We start from the raw sequence: 13,580 nt of genomic DNA, 5'->3' as shown, positions 1-13,580 counted from the left end.
CCTGTGTGTCACTATGTTTTTACATGCTTAGTGGATTGTGTGGCTGTGGTCGTGCGGTTTCCAGCTGTGGCAGGTTCATGTTAGTAACCTCTGTAAGACATTCTTGTGGCTGTAGCTCCTGATACAGACAGCTCGGGGGTGGCTGTTACTGACAGACCTTGTTTTGAACTCTCACAGACCCCGAGCCGGATGTGGAGGTGAGGAGCGAGGTGCTGTTCAGGACGGAGGAGCCGGTGCTCGTCTCCACCACCCAGGCCCTGTCCCCAGCCCCCTCCGCTCCCCCAGCAGCCCTGCCAGTGCAGCCCACACCGGAGGAGACCAGCACCATCCCCATGGCAACCACCACCTCCGTGACAACCACAATGAGGCAAGCCCCGCCCACCACGAGCTCCGGCCCACCCGAAAGCACCACGCAGGAGCAGGAGGTGGTGCTGGGGCCAATCGGAGAAGAGAAGGAGGAGGAGGAGGAGGAGGAGGAGGAAGAAGAGGAGGAGGAGGAAGAGGAAGAAGAGGAGGAGGAGGAGGAGGAGGAGGAGGAGGAGGAGGAAAGCACAACAGTGGCTCTCACCACAGAGCCCATTACAGAACCTACCACAGAACCCACCACCACCACCACCACCACCACCACTAGAGCCCCCCGCAGGCGCACCCCTGCCCCCACAACCACATCCCCTGCCACGCTGCGGCCCCGGGCCCCTGCCACACCTCCTCCCTCCCTGTCTCCACAGCCTGACTCCTCCTCTGAGACCCCCAGCAGCCCAGCTCTCCACCCCGCAGTGGAGGTAAGGGCTCTTGGTGTTGTCTTGGTGGTGTTGTTTTAACCCTCCGGGCTGCGCTGTCAATAAGGGTAGCAGAAAACCAAGTACCTCTGTATTCAATATTGAGATTGATTACGGATTCTTAAGTAAAACTTTTAAGAAGTCAAGATGACAAACATTTCACTAAGGTCTTCATCAGTACGTTTTGCTTTTTTACATTAGATTTTTAATTGAGAGTTTTGAAGCTATGGAAGGATTGCATATTCCTAAAGACTTTACATTTCTTTTGTGCTAAATGTGCATATCACTTTAAACATCTTTGTGATGGTCTTCTGAAGCAATGGGGCAACGGAAAGCAGGATGTGTTTGCTTGTGCACAGTGGTTATAAAATACAGTGTGGACAATAATTCAGGCAGTGCCATATATCTACAGTACTGTGCAAAAGTTTTAGGCAGGTGTGAAAAAATGCTGTAAAGTAAGAATGCTTTCAAAAATAGACATGTTAATAGTTTATATTTATCAATTAACAAAATGCAAAGCGAGTGAACAGAAGAAAAATCTACATCAAATCAATATTTAGTGTGACCACCCTTTGCCTTCAAAACAGCATCAATTCTTCTAGGTACACTTGCACACAGTTTTTGAAGGAACTCAGCAGGTAGGTTGGCCCAAACATCTTGGAGAACTAACCACAGTTCTTCTGTGGATTTAGGCAGCCTCAGTTGCTTCTCTCTCTTCATGTAATCCCAGACAGACTCGATGATGTTGAGATCAGGGCTCTGTGGGGGCCATACCATCACTTCCAGGACTCCTTGTTCTTCTTTACGCTGAAGATAGTTCTTAATGACTTTCGCTGTATGTTTGGGGTTGTTGTCATGCTGCAGAATAAATTTGGGGCCAATCAGATGCTTCCCTGATGGTATTGCATGATGGATAAGTATCTGCCTGTACTTCTCAGCATTGAGGAGACCATTAATTCTGATCAAATCAAATCAGACAGTAGATGGGTGTACCAGGGTCCCACTGTTTTCTGCCAGTTCTGAGCTGATGGCACTGCTGGACATCTTCCGATTGCGAAGGGAAGTAAGCATGATGTGTCTTTCATCTGCTGCAGTAAGTTTCCTTGGCCGACCACTGTGTCTACGGTCCTCAACGTTGCCCGTTTCTTTGTGCTTCTTCAAAAGAGCTTGGACAGCACATCTGGAAACCCCTGTCTGCCTTGAAATTTCTGCCTGGGAGAGACCTTGCTGATGCAGTATAACTACCTTGTGTCTTGTTGCTGTGCTCAGTCTTGCCATGGTGTATGACTTTTGACAGTAAACTGTCTTCAGCAACCTCACCTTGTTAGCTGAGTTTGGCTGTTCCTCACCCAGTTTTATTCCTCCTACAGAGCTGTTTCTGTTTCAGTTAATGATTGTGTTTCAATCTACATATTGAATTGATGATCATTAGCACCTGTTTGGTATAATTGTTTAATCATACACCTGACTATATGCCTACAAAATCCCTGACTTTGTGCAAGTGTACCTAGAAGAATTGATGCTGTTTTGAAGGCAAAGAGTGGTCACACCAAATATGGATTTGATTTAGATTTTTCTTCTGTTCACTCACTTTGCATTTAGTTAATTGATAAATATAATCTATTAAGATGTCTGTTTTTGAAAGCATTCTTACTTTACAGCATTTTTTCACACCTGCCTAAAACTTTTGCATAGTACTGTATATATCTATATATATCTTTTTTATATTGAATTTGAATGTTGAATATATACTTATTTGTATATATTATATATTTAGGCAACTACTCTCGCCACCTGCATCATTTCAAGCTGCCTGTTTATCCTTGAAAGACAGCTCTATTTGTCTAAAGTGCTCCTTTTTTGTTTTGCTTACGGCTTCCTTTGACCTTCACTTTATCTGTGTCAGAATGCAGCAGCTCGGTCTGAGAGCTTCTTTCTGGGAAAGCGACCATGCGTTCAAATGTTGCAGTCGTTCCTCCTTCTGGTTAAAAAGACATCACAGGAGAGAGAAAGTGCCCGAATAAAGACTCTGATGGAATTTGGAGACAGTTGGATAGCTTCGTGGGGAGAGATTAGCTGTGCAATGGGAGGTGAAATGGAGAGGCAGCTTCAGGGCTGGCAGGATGGATTGCTGACCGGACAAGAACCGCTGGCAGCTTATCTACATTGCCTGAGGGGGCGGGTCTTTATCATCAGTGCAGGGAGGCTAGAACTGAGGGGGCGGGTCTTTATCATCAGTGCAGGGAGGCTGGTCTGAGGGGGCGGGTCTTTATCATCAGTGCAGGGAGGCTAGAACTGAGGGGGCGGGTCTTTATCATCAGTGCAGGGAGGCTGGTCTGAGGGGGCGGGTCTTTATCATCAGTGCAGGGAGGCTGGTCTGAGGGGGCGGGTCTTTATCATCAGTGCAGGGAGGCTGGTCTGAGGGGGCGGGTCTTTATCATCAGTGCAGGGAGGCTGGTCTGAGGGGGCGGGTCTTTATCATCAGTGCAGGGAGGCTGGTCTGAGGGGGCGATTCTTTATCATCAGTGCAGGGAGGCTGGTCTGAGGGGGCGAGTCTTTATCATCAGTGCAGGGAGGCTGGTCTGAGGGGGTGGGTCTTTATCATCAGTGCAGGGAGGCTGGTCTGAGGGGGCAGGTCTTTATCATCAGTGCAGGGAGGCTGGTCTGAGGGGGCGGGTCTTTATCATCAGTGCAGGGAGGCTAGAACTGAGGGGGCGGGTCTTTATCATCAGTGCAGGGAGGCTGGTCTGAGGGGGCGGGTCTTTATCATCAGTGCAGGGAGGCTGGTCTGAGGGGGCGGGTCTTTATCATCAGCGTAGGGAGGCTAGAAGATATAGCAGTTTTATTTAGCAATTAACTTGTTCATTAACCTGTTCCACGTCCCAAGTGCGTTTCTGAAATAGTTTTGCATACAAGCCCATCCGCTTTTCTCATGCATAACCACACACACACCGCCCCCCTACATAAGAGCATTTATATTGCTATTATATTCCCCTGGACTCTCTCTCTCTCTCTCACGCGCAGACAGAGAACTGGGGCGGTGTGTTGGACACGACGGTCAGTAACGATGTGGGCGGGGCCGGGCCCAGCGGAGACTTCGAGATCCGGGAGGAGGAGGAGCTTAACAACAACAAGGTCATGAGGGCCGTCACCAAGCCGACGGTCAAGAAGGTGGAGCCTGACCTGCTCGGCAACACCATCGACACAGGCAGCTCCGCCGCTCAGCTTCCCCAGAGGAACATCCTGGAGAGGAAGGAGGTGTTGATAGGTGAGAGCGAGGGGAGAGGTGCTGTTGAGTTCAAATGTAAAGTGATAATGTGTTCCTCACAATTCATTCCTAAGTGTGGCAGCTTTGAAGAAGTACCAGATAACAAAACAAACAGCAGCTGTATGTCATGTTTTCTGCACTGCACTGCATCACACACACACACACACACACACACTGCCCTTTACACTGCATCACACACACACACACACTGCCCTTTACACTGCATCACACACACACACTGCCCTTTACACTGCATCACACACACACACACTGCCCTTTATACTGCATCACACACACACACACTGCCCTTTACACTGCATCACACACACACACTGCCCTTTACACTGCATCACACACACACACACTGCAGTGCATCACACACACACACACACACTGCCCTTTACACTGCATCACACACACACACACACTGCCCTTTACACTGCATCACACACACACACACACTGCCCTCTACACTGCATCACACACACACTGCCCTTTACACTGCATCACACACACACTGCCCTTTACACTGCATCACACACACACACACTGCCCTCTACACTGCATCACACACACACACACTGCCCTTTACACTGGCACAGCTGCTCTGGTTGGGTCACATGATAGATATGGAATAATGATAGATACAGTCTACACTCCTGTACATTATCTCTAGCATGCAGATGTGTGTCACAATGTCAGGGAACAGATGTCAGCAGAGTGCACAGTTTATGCATTCAGAGATCTGGCACTCTCATTAAAAGCAGTGCTGCAGCCTGTAGCAGTGAGTGACGGATATCTGTGTATATACTGCGTACATATACTGCGTACATGTGCCGATCACATTCTACTGCTGTAGTCCAGCGTTTTAGTTTTATTGAGAATCACATTTCAATGGCTAGAGTGAGATTATTAGACACACGCTTCAAACACCCAATATTCAGCATGTTTGCTTACCCCAGGATGCTGTGTGTGAGTGTGAGTGCGAGTGTGAGTGTGTGTGCGAGTGTGAGTGTGTGTGTGTGTGTGTATGTGGAGTCCTTTCCTAGTGTGTCTCAGCCCCCCTCCTGGCCTCAATGACACACCCCTGTCCTGTTTCTGTCCTCCAGCGGTGATTGTAGGCAGCCTGGTGGGCGTCGTCTTCGCAGATTTCCTGGTGATAGGTAAACAGACAGACAGGCTGACAGATAGAGCTAGCTAGACATCGTGAGGGTTAGACTGTGCTCCCCTGTGTTACAACCCACTCGTCACCCTTCCACACACGGGCAGAGGGGATGGGTTTTATTCTCTTTCAACACGTTGAGATATGTTATTACTGCTAACTCTTTGAAGGGGAGAGGAAATACAGCATGACCATCATGCTATTTGTGTTGAGACTCCCACTGCAGAGCAGTGTGAACTGTTCTAGGCCCAGCCAATCTGACTTCTTTATTACCTGTAGATTTCCACTGAAATTGCAGAAGGGCAATTCGGTCAATTTGTCTTCATTAAATAAACATTTGAACAAGTTTATGGTCATGTGTCTATCGTATAGGGAAAGTGGGAGCCCTGCGAGGCGCTGGTATTACCTATCAGGTAAGATTTAGTGGCTTTATTGTGTCTCTGTGTAGACGTGCCGGCTCTGCAGTGGGAGTCTCCACTCCTGCCTGCCCCCTGCCTCTCTCCTCTGTGCCCCTGCTAGGTGGCGCTCCAGTGTGCTGGTTCACTCCAGTCTCGATGTTGGGATCCGCTCATCCCCAGTGGAAGTTGTTAGCTAGACTGGGTTGGTGTTTGTGTACCGCAGTGCTAGTGTAGGATCCCAGTGGAAGTTGTGTTGTGCCTTTTATTTCTCTCTCTGTTTCACTCAATCCAATACACTCTGTGTGCTCTAGCTGTGATCTTGGAGTGGGGTGGAGAGGGCTACCCTCCTCCCTCCCCTGTAGCTGTAATTTAAAGATGTGTTTCATATCTCTCCCTTCTCTCTTTCTCTCTCTCTCTGCTGTAGCTTTGATTGCGCACTGTGTCATGTGGAGTTCTACCCTTTTAATATAGAGATGTGTGTCTCTCCCTCTCTCTAGCTGTAGAGATGTGTCTCCCCCTCTCTGTATTTCTCTCTCTCTGTAATGTAGAGATGCGTGTCCCCCCTCCCCTCTCCCCTCTATTTGTAATGTAGATGCATGTCTCAGCCTCTCTCCCCCTCTCTCCCCTCTGTTTGTAATGTAGAGATGTGTGTCTCAGCCTCTCTCTCCCCCTCTCTCTCTCCCCCTCTGTTTGTAATGTAGATGCATGTCTCAGCCTCTCTCCCCCCTGTTTGTAATGCAGATGCATGTATCAGCCTCTCTCTCCCCCCTCTCTCTCTCCCCTCTGTTTGTAATGTAGATGCATGTCTCAGCCTCTCTCTCCCCCTCTCTCTCTCTCCCCTCTGTTTGTAATGTAGATGCATGTCTCAGCCTCTCTCTCCCCCTCTCTCTCTCTCCCCTCTGTTTGTAATGTAGATGCATGTCTCAGCCTCTCTCTCTCCCCTCCAGCGGTGATCGTGGGTGGAGTGGTGGGCGCTCTCTTCGCTGCTTTCCTGGTCATGCTGCTCATCTACCGGATGAAGAAGAAGGACGAGGGTAGCTACACGCTGGAGGAGCCCAAGCAGGCCACCGTCAGCTACCAGAAACCAGACACACAGGAGGAATTCTATGCATAGCCGACGGCAGGACTGTGAACTTTCTTTAAGTGAAACAAACAAACAAAACTAAATAAAACAAAATGTATAAATAAATAGATAAAGTAAAGAAAAGAAAGCGCTTTTTAAACCTGTCCCTGCGCAGTTTTGATGGGTCTCCCAGCACAGTTCCATTGAGAGGGGAGGGGGTGGGGGGTGGGGGGGGGGGGGAGGGTAGGGAGAGAGGGAGGGGGTAGCGAGGATGGGGAGGGAGGGTGGGAGGGAGGGGTAGGGAGGATGGGGAGGGAGGGCGGGAGGGAGGGGGTGGCGAGGGAGGGAGGGAGGGAGGGAGGGGGTGGGGGGGACAGAGGGAGAGAGGGAGGGAGGGGAAGGGAGGGGGGTGTAGAGGTTGTATGTGGAGAATCATGGTGTGCTGTAAGGATGCAGACAGTGCAGTACGATGCATGCCAGGGTTTCTGATTGACTGCCTTAAAATGTCTCAAAAATCACTTGATGGCCGGTCTATGGATATTCTTGCTGTAGAGCAATGGGGTCCTGAACAGCGCCCCCGGAGGGAGGGGTGATGCACAGTACAGTGATAGAGGTTAAGGAGGGAGGGGTGATGCACAGTACAGTGATAAAGGTTAAGGAGGGAGGGGTGATGCACAGTACAGTGATAGAGGTTAAGGAGGGAGGGGTGATGCACAGTACAGTGATAGAGGTTAAGGAGGGAGGGGTGATGCACTGTACAGTGATAGAGGTTAAGGAGGGAGGGGTGATGCACAGTACAGTGATAGAGGTTAAGGAGGGAGGGGTGATGCACAGTACAGTGATAGAGGTTAAGGAGGGAGGGGTGATGCACAGTACAGTGATAGAGGTTAAGGAGGGAGGGGTGATGCACAGTACAGTGATAGAGGTTAAGGAGGGAGGGGTGATGCACAGTACAGTGATAGAGGTTAAGGAGGGAGGGGTGATGCACAGTACAGTGATAGAGGTTAAGGAGGGAGGGGTGATGCACAGTACAGTGATAGAGGTTAAGGAGGGAGGGTGACTGCTGCAGTCATGTTCTCTGCATTGCTGTTCTAAGCATGCCATAGCAAGAGGGCAACAGCTTTTCTGAATACATATGTTTTCCTAATTTAATATTTTACATCTTGCATATTACACACAAAACAGGAAGTCAGAATGCTATGGCTGAGAATTAGTCCCCTTTAACATTATTTTATACCATTTTTTAAATGAGCTTTTTGATTGTTGTATTGTGCACATTGCCACCAGGTGAACAAATGTAGTAACTGCTGCACATCCTAATAGGTAGTGTTGTGTGAACAATACGGTACAAACTTCATCTAGATTCCAGTAACCCGAGTATCGGCGTCTCTGGGATATGCATCCCCCTTACAGGATCATGAATGAAGCGTCTTTATAATATCCTGGAGCTCAGCCAGGGACCAGGGCAGTATCTGCACTCTCAATGGGGTTCCCTCTGTCTCTCTGGACTCTGTGCTGGGGCTGCCTTGACCTGCCAGGGGAGGTTGGGAGCCCTGTCCCCAATAACTGAGCTGTGGTGTCCAGGTGTCTTGTGATGTGTTGGTGGGGACAATGGGATCAAAGACTTCAGTTCAGCGTTTTCAGTGGTGGTGTGTGACGTCTCACGGGTAGAAAGATCTGTGTTCTGTGTTTGTAGAGTATATCTGCACAAGGGGGGGTAGTCCAAAAAATGAAAACACCTGCCATATCACTGTCGTTAGGGAGATCGGCAGCCAGGGCGGCACTAATTCTACGGGGCAGGTGTTTAAATTGTTCTGGAGGAGCACATTCCTCAAATTCATCATAGTTGTCACTTTTAAGGAACATCAGAAACAAAGTCTTGAATGCATCTACATGGCCCCGGAACAAGTGGCGTTAGGAAACAGCCCCTAGCACTGAAGTGTGTGCTGCATATGGTAGGTTGTTAATGCTTTTTTGTCCAGCTCTTGTGCAGTATATGCTGAATATAGTGCTATATGCACACCCGCAAGTACCCCACCCAGGGAGCGTATTCATCTTTCCATTAGATGCACTGCTTTTTTTTTTTTCATTTTTCTACACTGTTAATTTGCCTTTATCATGTAACTCTCTTTAACCTCAATAGGAGGCGCTTCTTTTGCAATGTCTACAGCGCCATCTGCAGGGAGCGGCTGGAAGCAGAGTGGCTGAGGGCAGTGCGTTAGTGCCTCTCTTATGAACTGCTGCACAAGCTCCTCTGTGACTCAATGTACTGTAGATAAAGAATAACTAATACACGGGTAAACCCATTGCAATACAGTTTAACTGCAGCCCTCTCTTAAGCTGGCACACACAGTTTGTCGTTTCTCACTGTGCTTGAGAAATGTCCAAATGCAAAGCTACCCCACTCTTTGGACCACAGACAGACCCCTGGTGCACACACCTGAGCACAGCCTGACCAGGCAGTCGAAACGCAGCTTCAGAAACCGTGCTGAACCCAGGCCAGGCACAGGGAATGTCTAGTCTCCTCCATGCTGGCCATCCCAGCAGAGGTGCTGTAGGCAGTGCTGGAGATCTTGTTCCGCTACATACAGCCTCATCTCACCTGCTGCAGCCGTGTGCTGCTGCCTCAATGTCGTGTGCAATAGGGTTTGTGTTTAATGTGCATATAGACAGACTGTTCTTAAATGAATAGACACTGCATATAAAACAGCATTCTAGTAGATCAGTTACTGTGCTGGTTACAGAAGATGCAAGGTAATGTTCTGCCACCCGTTTATAACACGTGTCTCTCCCCCCTTTCCTTGTGTAAAGCACTCTCCCTGTGCAGTAGCCGACCTGCTCTTGAGGGATGCTGGGAGATAGACAGCCTCCGAGCTCTGACGTGTCCTGATGGATTCATGCTGGAGGATTGGCTTGACAAGCCCAGAGCAGGGATCTTTTCTGCATCCTTTTCCTTTTTCCATTGGGGAGAAACAGCAAGCTTCACCCATGAACACATGATAGGACCCTTAGCAGAGTGTTGGTTTATTTACGGGCTCTCTCTCTGTCTCAGAGCCCTGCTCCCAATGAAGGCATGGCTCTCTCTCTCCCTCTGTCTCAGAGCCCTGCTCCCAGTGAAGGCATGGCTCTCTCTCTCTCTCTCTCTCTCTCTCTCTCTCTCTCTCAGAGCCCTGCTCCCAATGAAGGCATGGCTCTCTCTCCCCCTCTGTCTCAGAGCCCTGCTCCCAGTGAAGGCATGGCTCTCTCTCTCTCTCTCTCTCTCTCTCTCTCTCTCTCTCAGAGCCCTGCTCCCAGTGAAGGCATGACTCTCTCTGTCTCAGAGCCCTGCTCCCAGTGAAGGCATGGCTCTCTCTTTCTGTCTCAGAGCCCTGCTCCCAGTGAAGGCATGGCTCTCTCTTTCTGTCTCAGAGCCCTGCTCCCAGTGATGGCATGGCTCTCTCTCTCTGTCTCTCTGTCTCAGAGCCCTGCTCCCAGTGAAGGCATGGCTCTCTCTTTCTGTCTCAGAGCCCTGCTCCCAGTGAAGGCATGGCTCTCTCTTTCTGTCTCAGAGCCCTGCTCCCAGTGATGGCATGGCTCTCTCTCTCTGTCTCTCTGTCTCAGAGCCCTGCTCCCAGTGAAGGCATGGCTGTCTGTCTCAGAGCCCTGCTCCCATTGAAGGCATGGCTCTCTCTCTCTCCGTCTCAGAGCCCTGCTCCCAGTGAAGGCATGGTCTTGCTCACACAGGTACAAAGCACACAGTGTACATTCTGCTCGATACAGACATGAAGCCAGGTACTCTCCATCCATGCATGTTCTGTGTAATTATTTGCCCCCACTTTATTTTTACAACTAACAACAGTTTGGCCCACTGAAACTTAAGAAAATACTTACTGTACAGTATGTAAACCATACAAAGAATCCATGGCATTTGAAAACTAACATTGCATTAGATGGACAAAATGTATATTCAGGGCAAAACAATAAGTGTGGATTGTGTGAAATATTTCTCTAGAGCAAAACACTTGCACCCACTTGTTATTAACTGCAGTTCAAAGTAAAATAAAGTTTGGTAGGCAATGTTTCTCACGTTTTTTATGTATTTGTTTTTCCTTGATTTTTTTTCAGTGTTAATTTAAACTACACACATTTAAATTCCAGGAAAAGGACCCTATTTATTTTTGTATCTTGGTTTCGTGTCTGTGCTGGGCTTCACAGAATGTGTCCCCTGCTGTGCTGCAGCCTGTGCATGACCAGGGCAGCTCCAGAGAGAAAGCCTCCAGGTCAGCCAGTCACTGGAGAGACGGGGGTCAGCTTTGAGCCTGCAGCACACGCACTGCCTGCTGGCAGCACTACTGTGGTGTTATGAACAAAGAGAATGGCTGTTAATGTAGTAGGAGGTCTGCGTCTTTAATATTTAATACAAATATATATTAATATAGACATACATAAAAAGGATGTCAGTTTTAGCCTATCGAACAATGTCTTACATTTACAATGTCTTTTTTTATCGTATTTGAAACGAAAAATGCCACATATCCTAGATCTGTATTGCTTTTTAAAAAAAAATCTAAATCAAACACATCTAAAGTACAGTACCTTGTATTTGAATTGCTTGGTGTTTCTCATGTGTAAATGTTTGTGTTATGACCCAATGTAGATGAGGGCACCGAAGCCAGCTAGACTAATTCCTGCTCCACAGTCGTGGGTTACTGTTATCAGCAGTAGTGTCTCACACGTAACAAGTGTATGATTATAATGATCTCGGATCCTTCCCCAAGGTAGTTATTGTGCTGGGTTAAATCTGATCCTTCCCCAAGGTAGTTATTGTGCATTCAGGTACATTTTACCTGTGGGGTTTCTTTTGAGATGCAGGACTACAAGTACCAGAATGCATTGCAACACGAGTTTACAAAACAAACGGCGAGGTGTCCCGGTGCGCGTGGATCCATGTTCTCTGACGCCACTGCTTTGCACATGTGAAGTGTCCTGGAGTAGAATAGAGGAGGCACAGAGTATCGAGACCCCCACACAGACAGACAGTGTGCTTAATTGTCACTACTGTTGAGTACACATGCAAAGAGATTCTTTTGATGTGTTTCTCTTGAGTTTAGGAAACGGGCGCAGGTTTAATCGTGCACTCCGATCACAGCCTGTCCAGCGATGCCTGGTTTGTCCCCGGGGCACTGGAGTGGCGTGATGATGTCACTGGAGAGGTCTTTGAGAGCTCCACTGCCCGTTTCTTTAGACTGTGCCCTCTTGTACAGGAGGCAGTTTGACACGATCCCCTCGTTCAGTGTTGCAATGTTAATCTGTCCCTGTTACACTGCTCATCACATCTGAACCCTTTCATTCCATTACTAGTGATCATTTTATCAATAAACCTGATAACATTATTGAAGCTATCAGTACAGTATTTTATAATTCCTACCTATTTGAAAGTGAGAAAAGTAAGGCTTGGAAATGGGGTTGACGTGCTGGGCTGGGAGGGGGAGGGGGGTTGATCCTTTACAAATGAACCTACACCTCCCTTACCTTCTGATGATGTTTGGAATCGTTGTGAATTCTGATGATGTTTGGAATCGTTGTGAATTCTGATGATGTTTGGAATCGTTGTGAATTCTGATGATGTTTGGAATCGTTGTGAATTCTGATGATGTTTGGAATCATTCTGAATTCTGATGATGTTTGGAATCGTTTTGAATTCTGATGATTGTGAAGCAGGTGGAGTCAACAGTGTTCAACGGTCACAGTATCACGACAGTATCACATGACTTCAAGAACCAGGAAACATAAACAGTGAAACCACACAAGGTGGAGCCAGTTCAGCACTCCAAAAGAGAAATGATACAAATCTTAACATTGGAATATCATCCAGAACTATGTGCTGCATATAGAAATACTCAGACTTCTAGTCAAAACATTTGGCATTCAATTGAATATTCTACTAGTATTTAATATTAGAATTCTAGAACTTGAACCATTCAAAATGATTGCAAACACATGGAAAGATAAGGCAGGAGGGGTGGAATGGAACAGATACTTTTTAGACACTAATCCCAAACTCTGCAGTGTTGCTTCCAACAATATGGAAAGCTTAGAGGTACAAAACAGCTATTGGTGTATATGATGAAATGCTGTTTTTAAATGTTGTAAAAGTACAGGTACAAAAACCTCACAGCGTTTGAAAGCACACGGATCCAGACTGTATTCCTGATCAGTTCCATGCACAGTTTTCAAATGTCTATAAAAACAGAGCGGTCCAAATGTCTATACACTAAATGTAGGCATGGCCTTTTTTAATAAAAGTTTTCATTTAATTCTAATACTGGTGATGACTTGTCATTTGTGTGTTATGATAATCAGTGGTGTCTGTACCAAGAGGGGGTACGCAGAATCTGATGTTCTCTTAAAGGTGGGATATATAATTTGAAATGAATGCTGGATTGCTCATCGATAAGCTGTTACTGATAATATGGGGTCGGTATTTCCAATTTCATTATGTTACGTGGATAACATTTATTCGATGTGGTGTGACACTGTGATAGAGAGAGAAAGGATCAATGCTGCAAATCTCCCTCCCGATTGGAAAGGGCGCTGTGTAATGGGGAAGGTATGCTGCCTCCTAGATCTACCACCTCGGTGGTAGGTGGAAACCGGAAGGTGACCATATTAGGAGGGGCGCGTAGCTGCAAGTACTCAGGACGATTCCATTGCAGTCAGCTGCGGGGCAGCCCTCTATTGGAGAAACCATGGCGACGCGTTGGCTGCAGGGAGGAGTTTGCTGGGTACAAAGGGGAAGCAGCTATGTCAAAACCTCCCCTTGCGCTGAGAATGAAAAGCAAACGGCCGGAGCCTGTATTGTTTTTATGATCTGTAGGATTATGTGTGTTTTGTGTTGCAGCGGGGGAGTGAGCCGCGGACCGGCAATATA

General features: G+C 47.7%; 1 protein-coding gene across 1 annotated transcript in view; it reads left to right on the top strand.

The window, feature by feature from the left end:
* LOC117413921 (syndecan-3) overlaps window positions 1–6,882 on the top strand; it is an 87,560-nt gene extending 80,678 nt beyond the window's left edge. Inside the window, exons 3-5 of the mRNA XM_034023376.3 lie at window positions 178–782; window positions 3,804–4,047; window positions 6,555–6,882. Of these exons, the coding sequence (XP_033879267.3) occupies window positions 178–782; window positions 3,804–4,047; window positions 6,555–6,721 (1,016 nt within the window). The 3' untranslated portion in view covers window positions 6,722–6,882. The remainder of the gene's footprint in view (window positions 1–177; window positions 783–3,803; window positions 4,048–6,554) is intronic.
* Window positions 6,883–13,580: the final 6,698 nt, after the last annotated feature.

Source organism: Acipenser ruthenus, chromosome 25 (genome assembly GCF_902713425.1).
Source record: "Acipenser ruthenus chromosome 25, fAciRut3.2 maternal haplotype, whole genome shotgun sequence".
Lineage (NCBI taxonomy): Eukaryota > Metazoa > Chordata > Actinopteri > Acipenseriformes > Acipenseridae > Acipenser > Acipenser ruthenus.
This window is presented reverse-complemented; position numbering and strand designations above follow the sequence as displayed.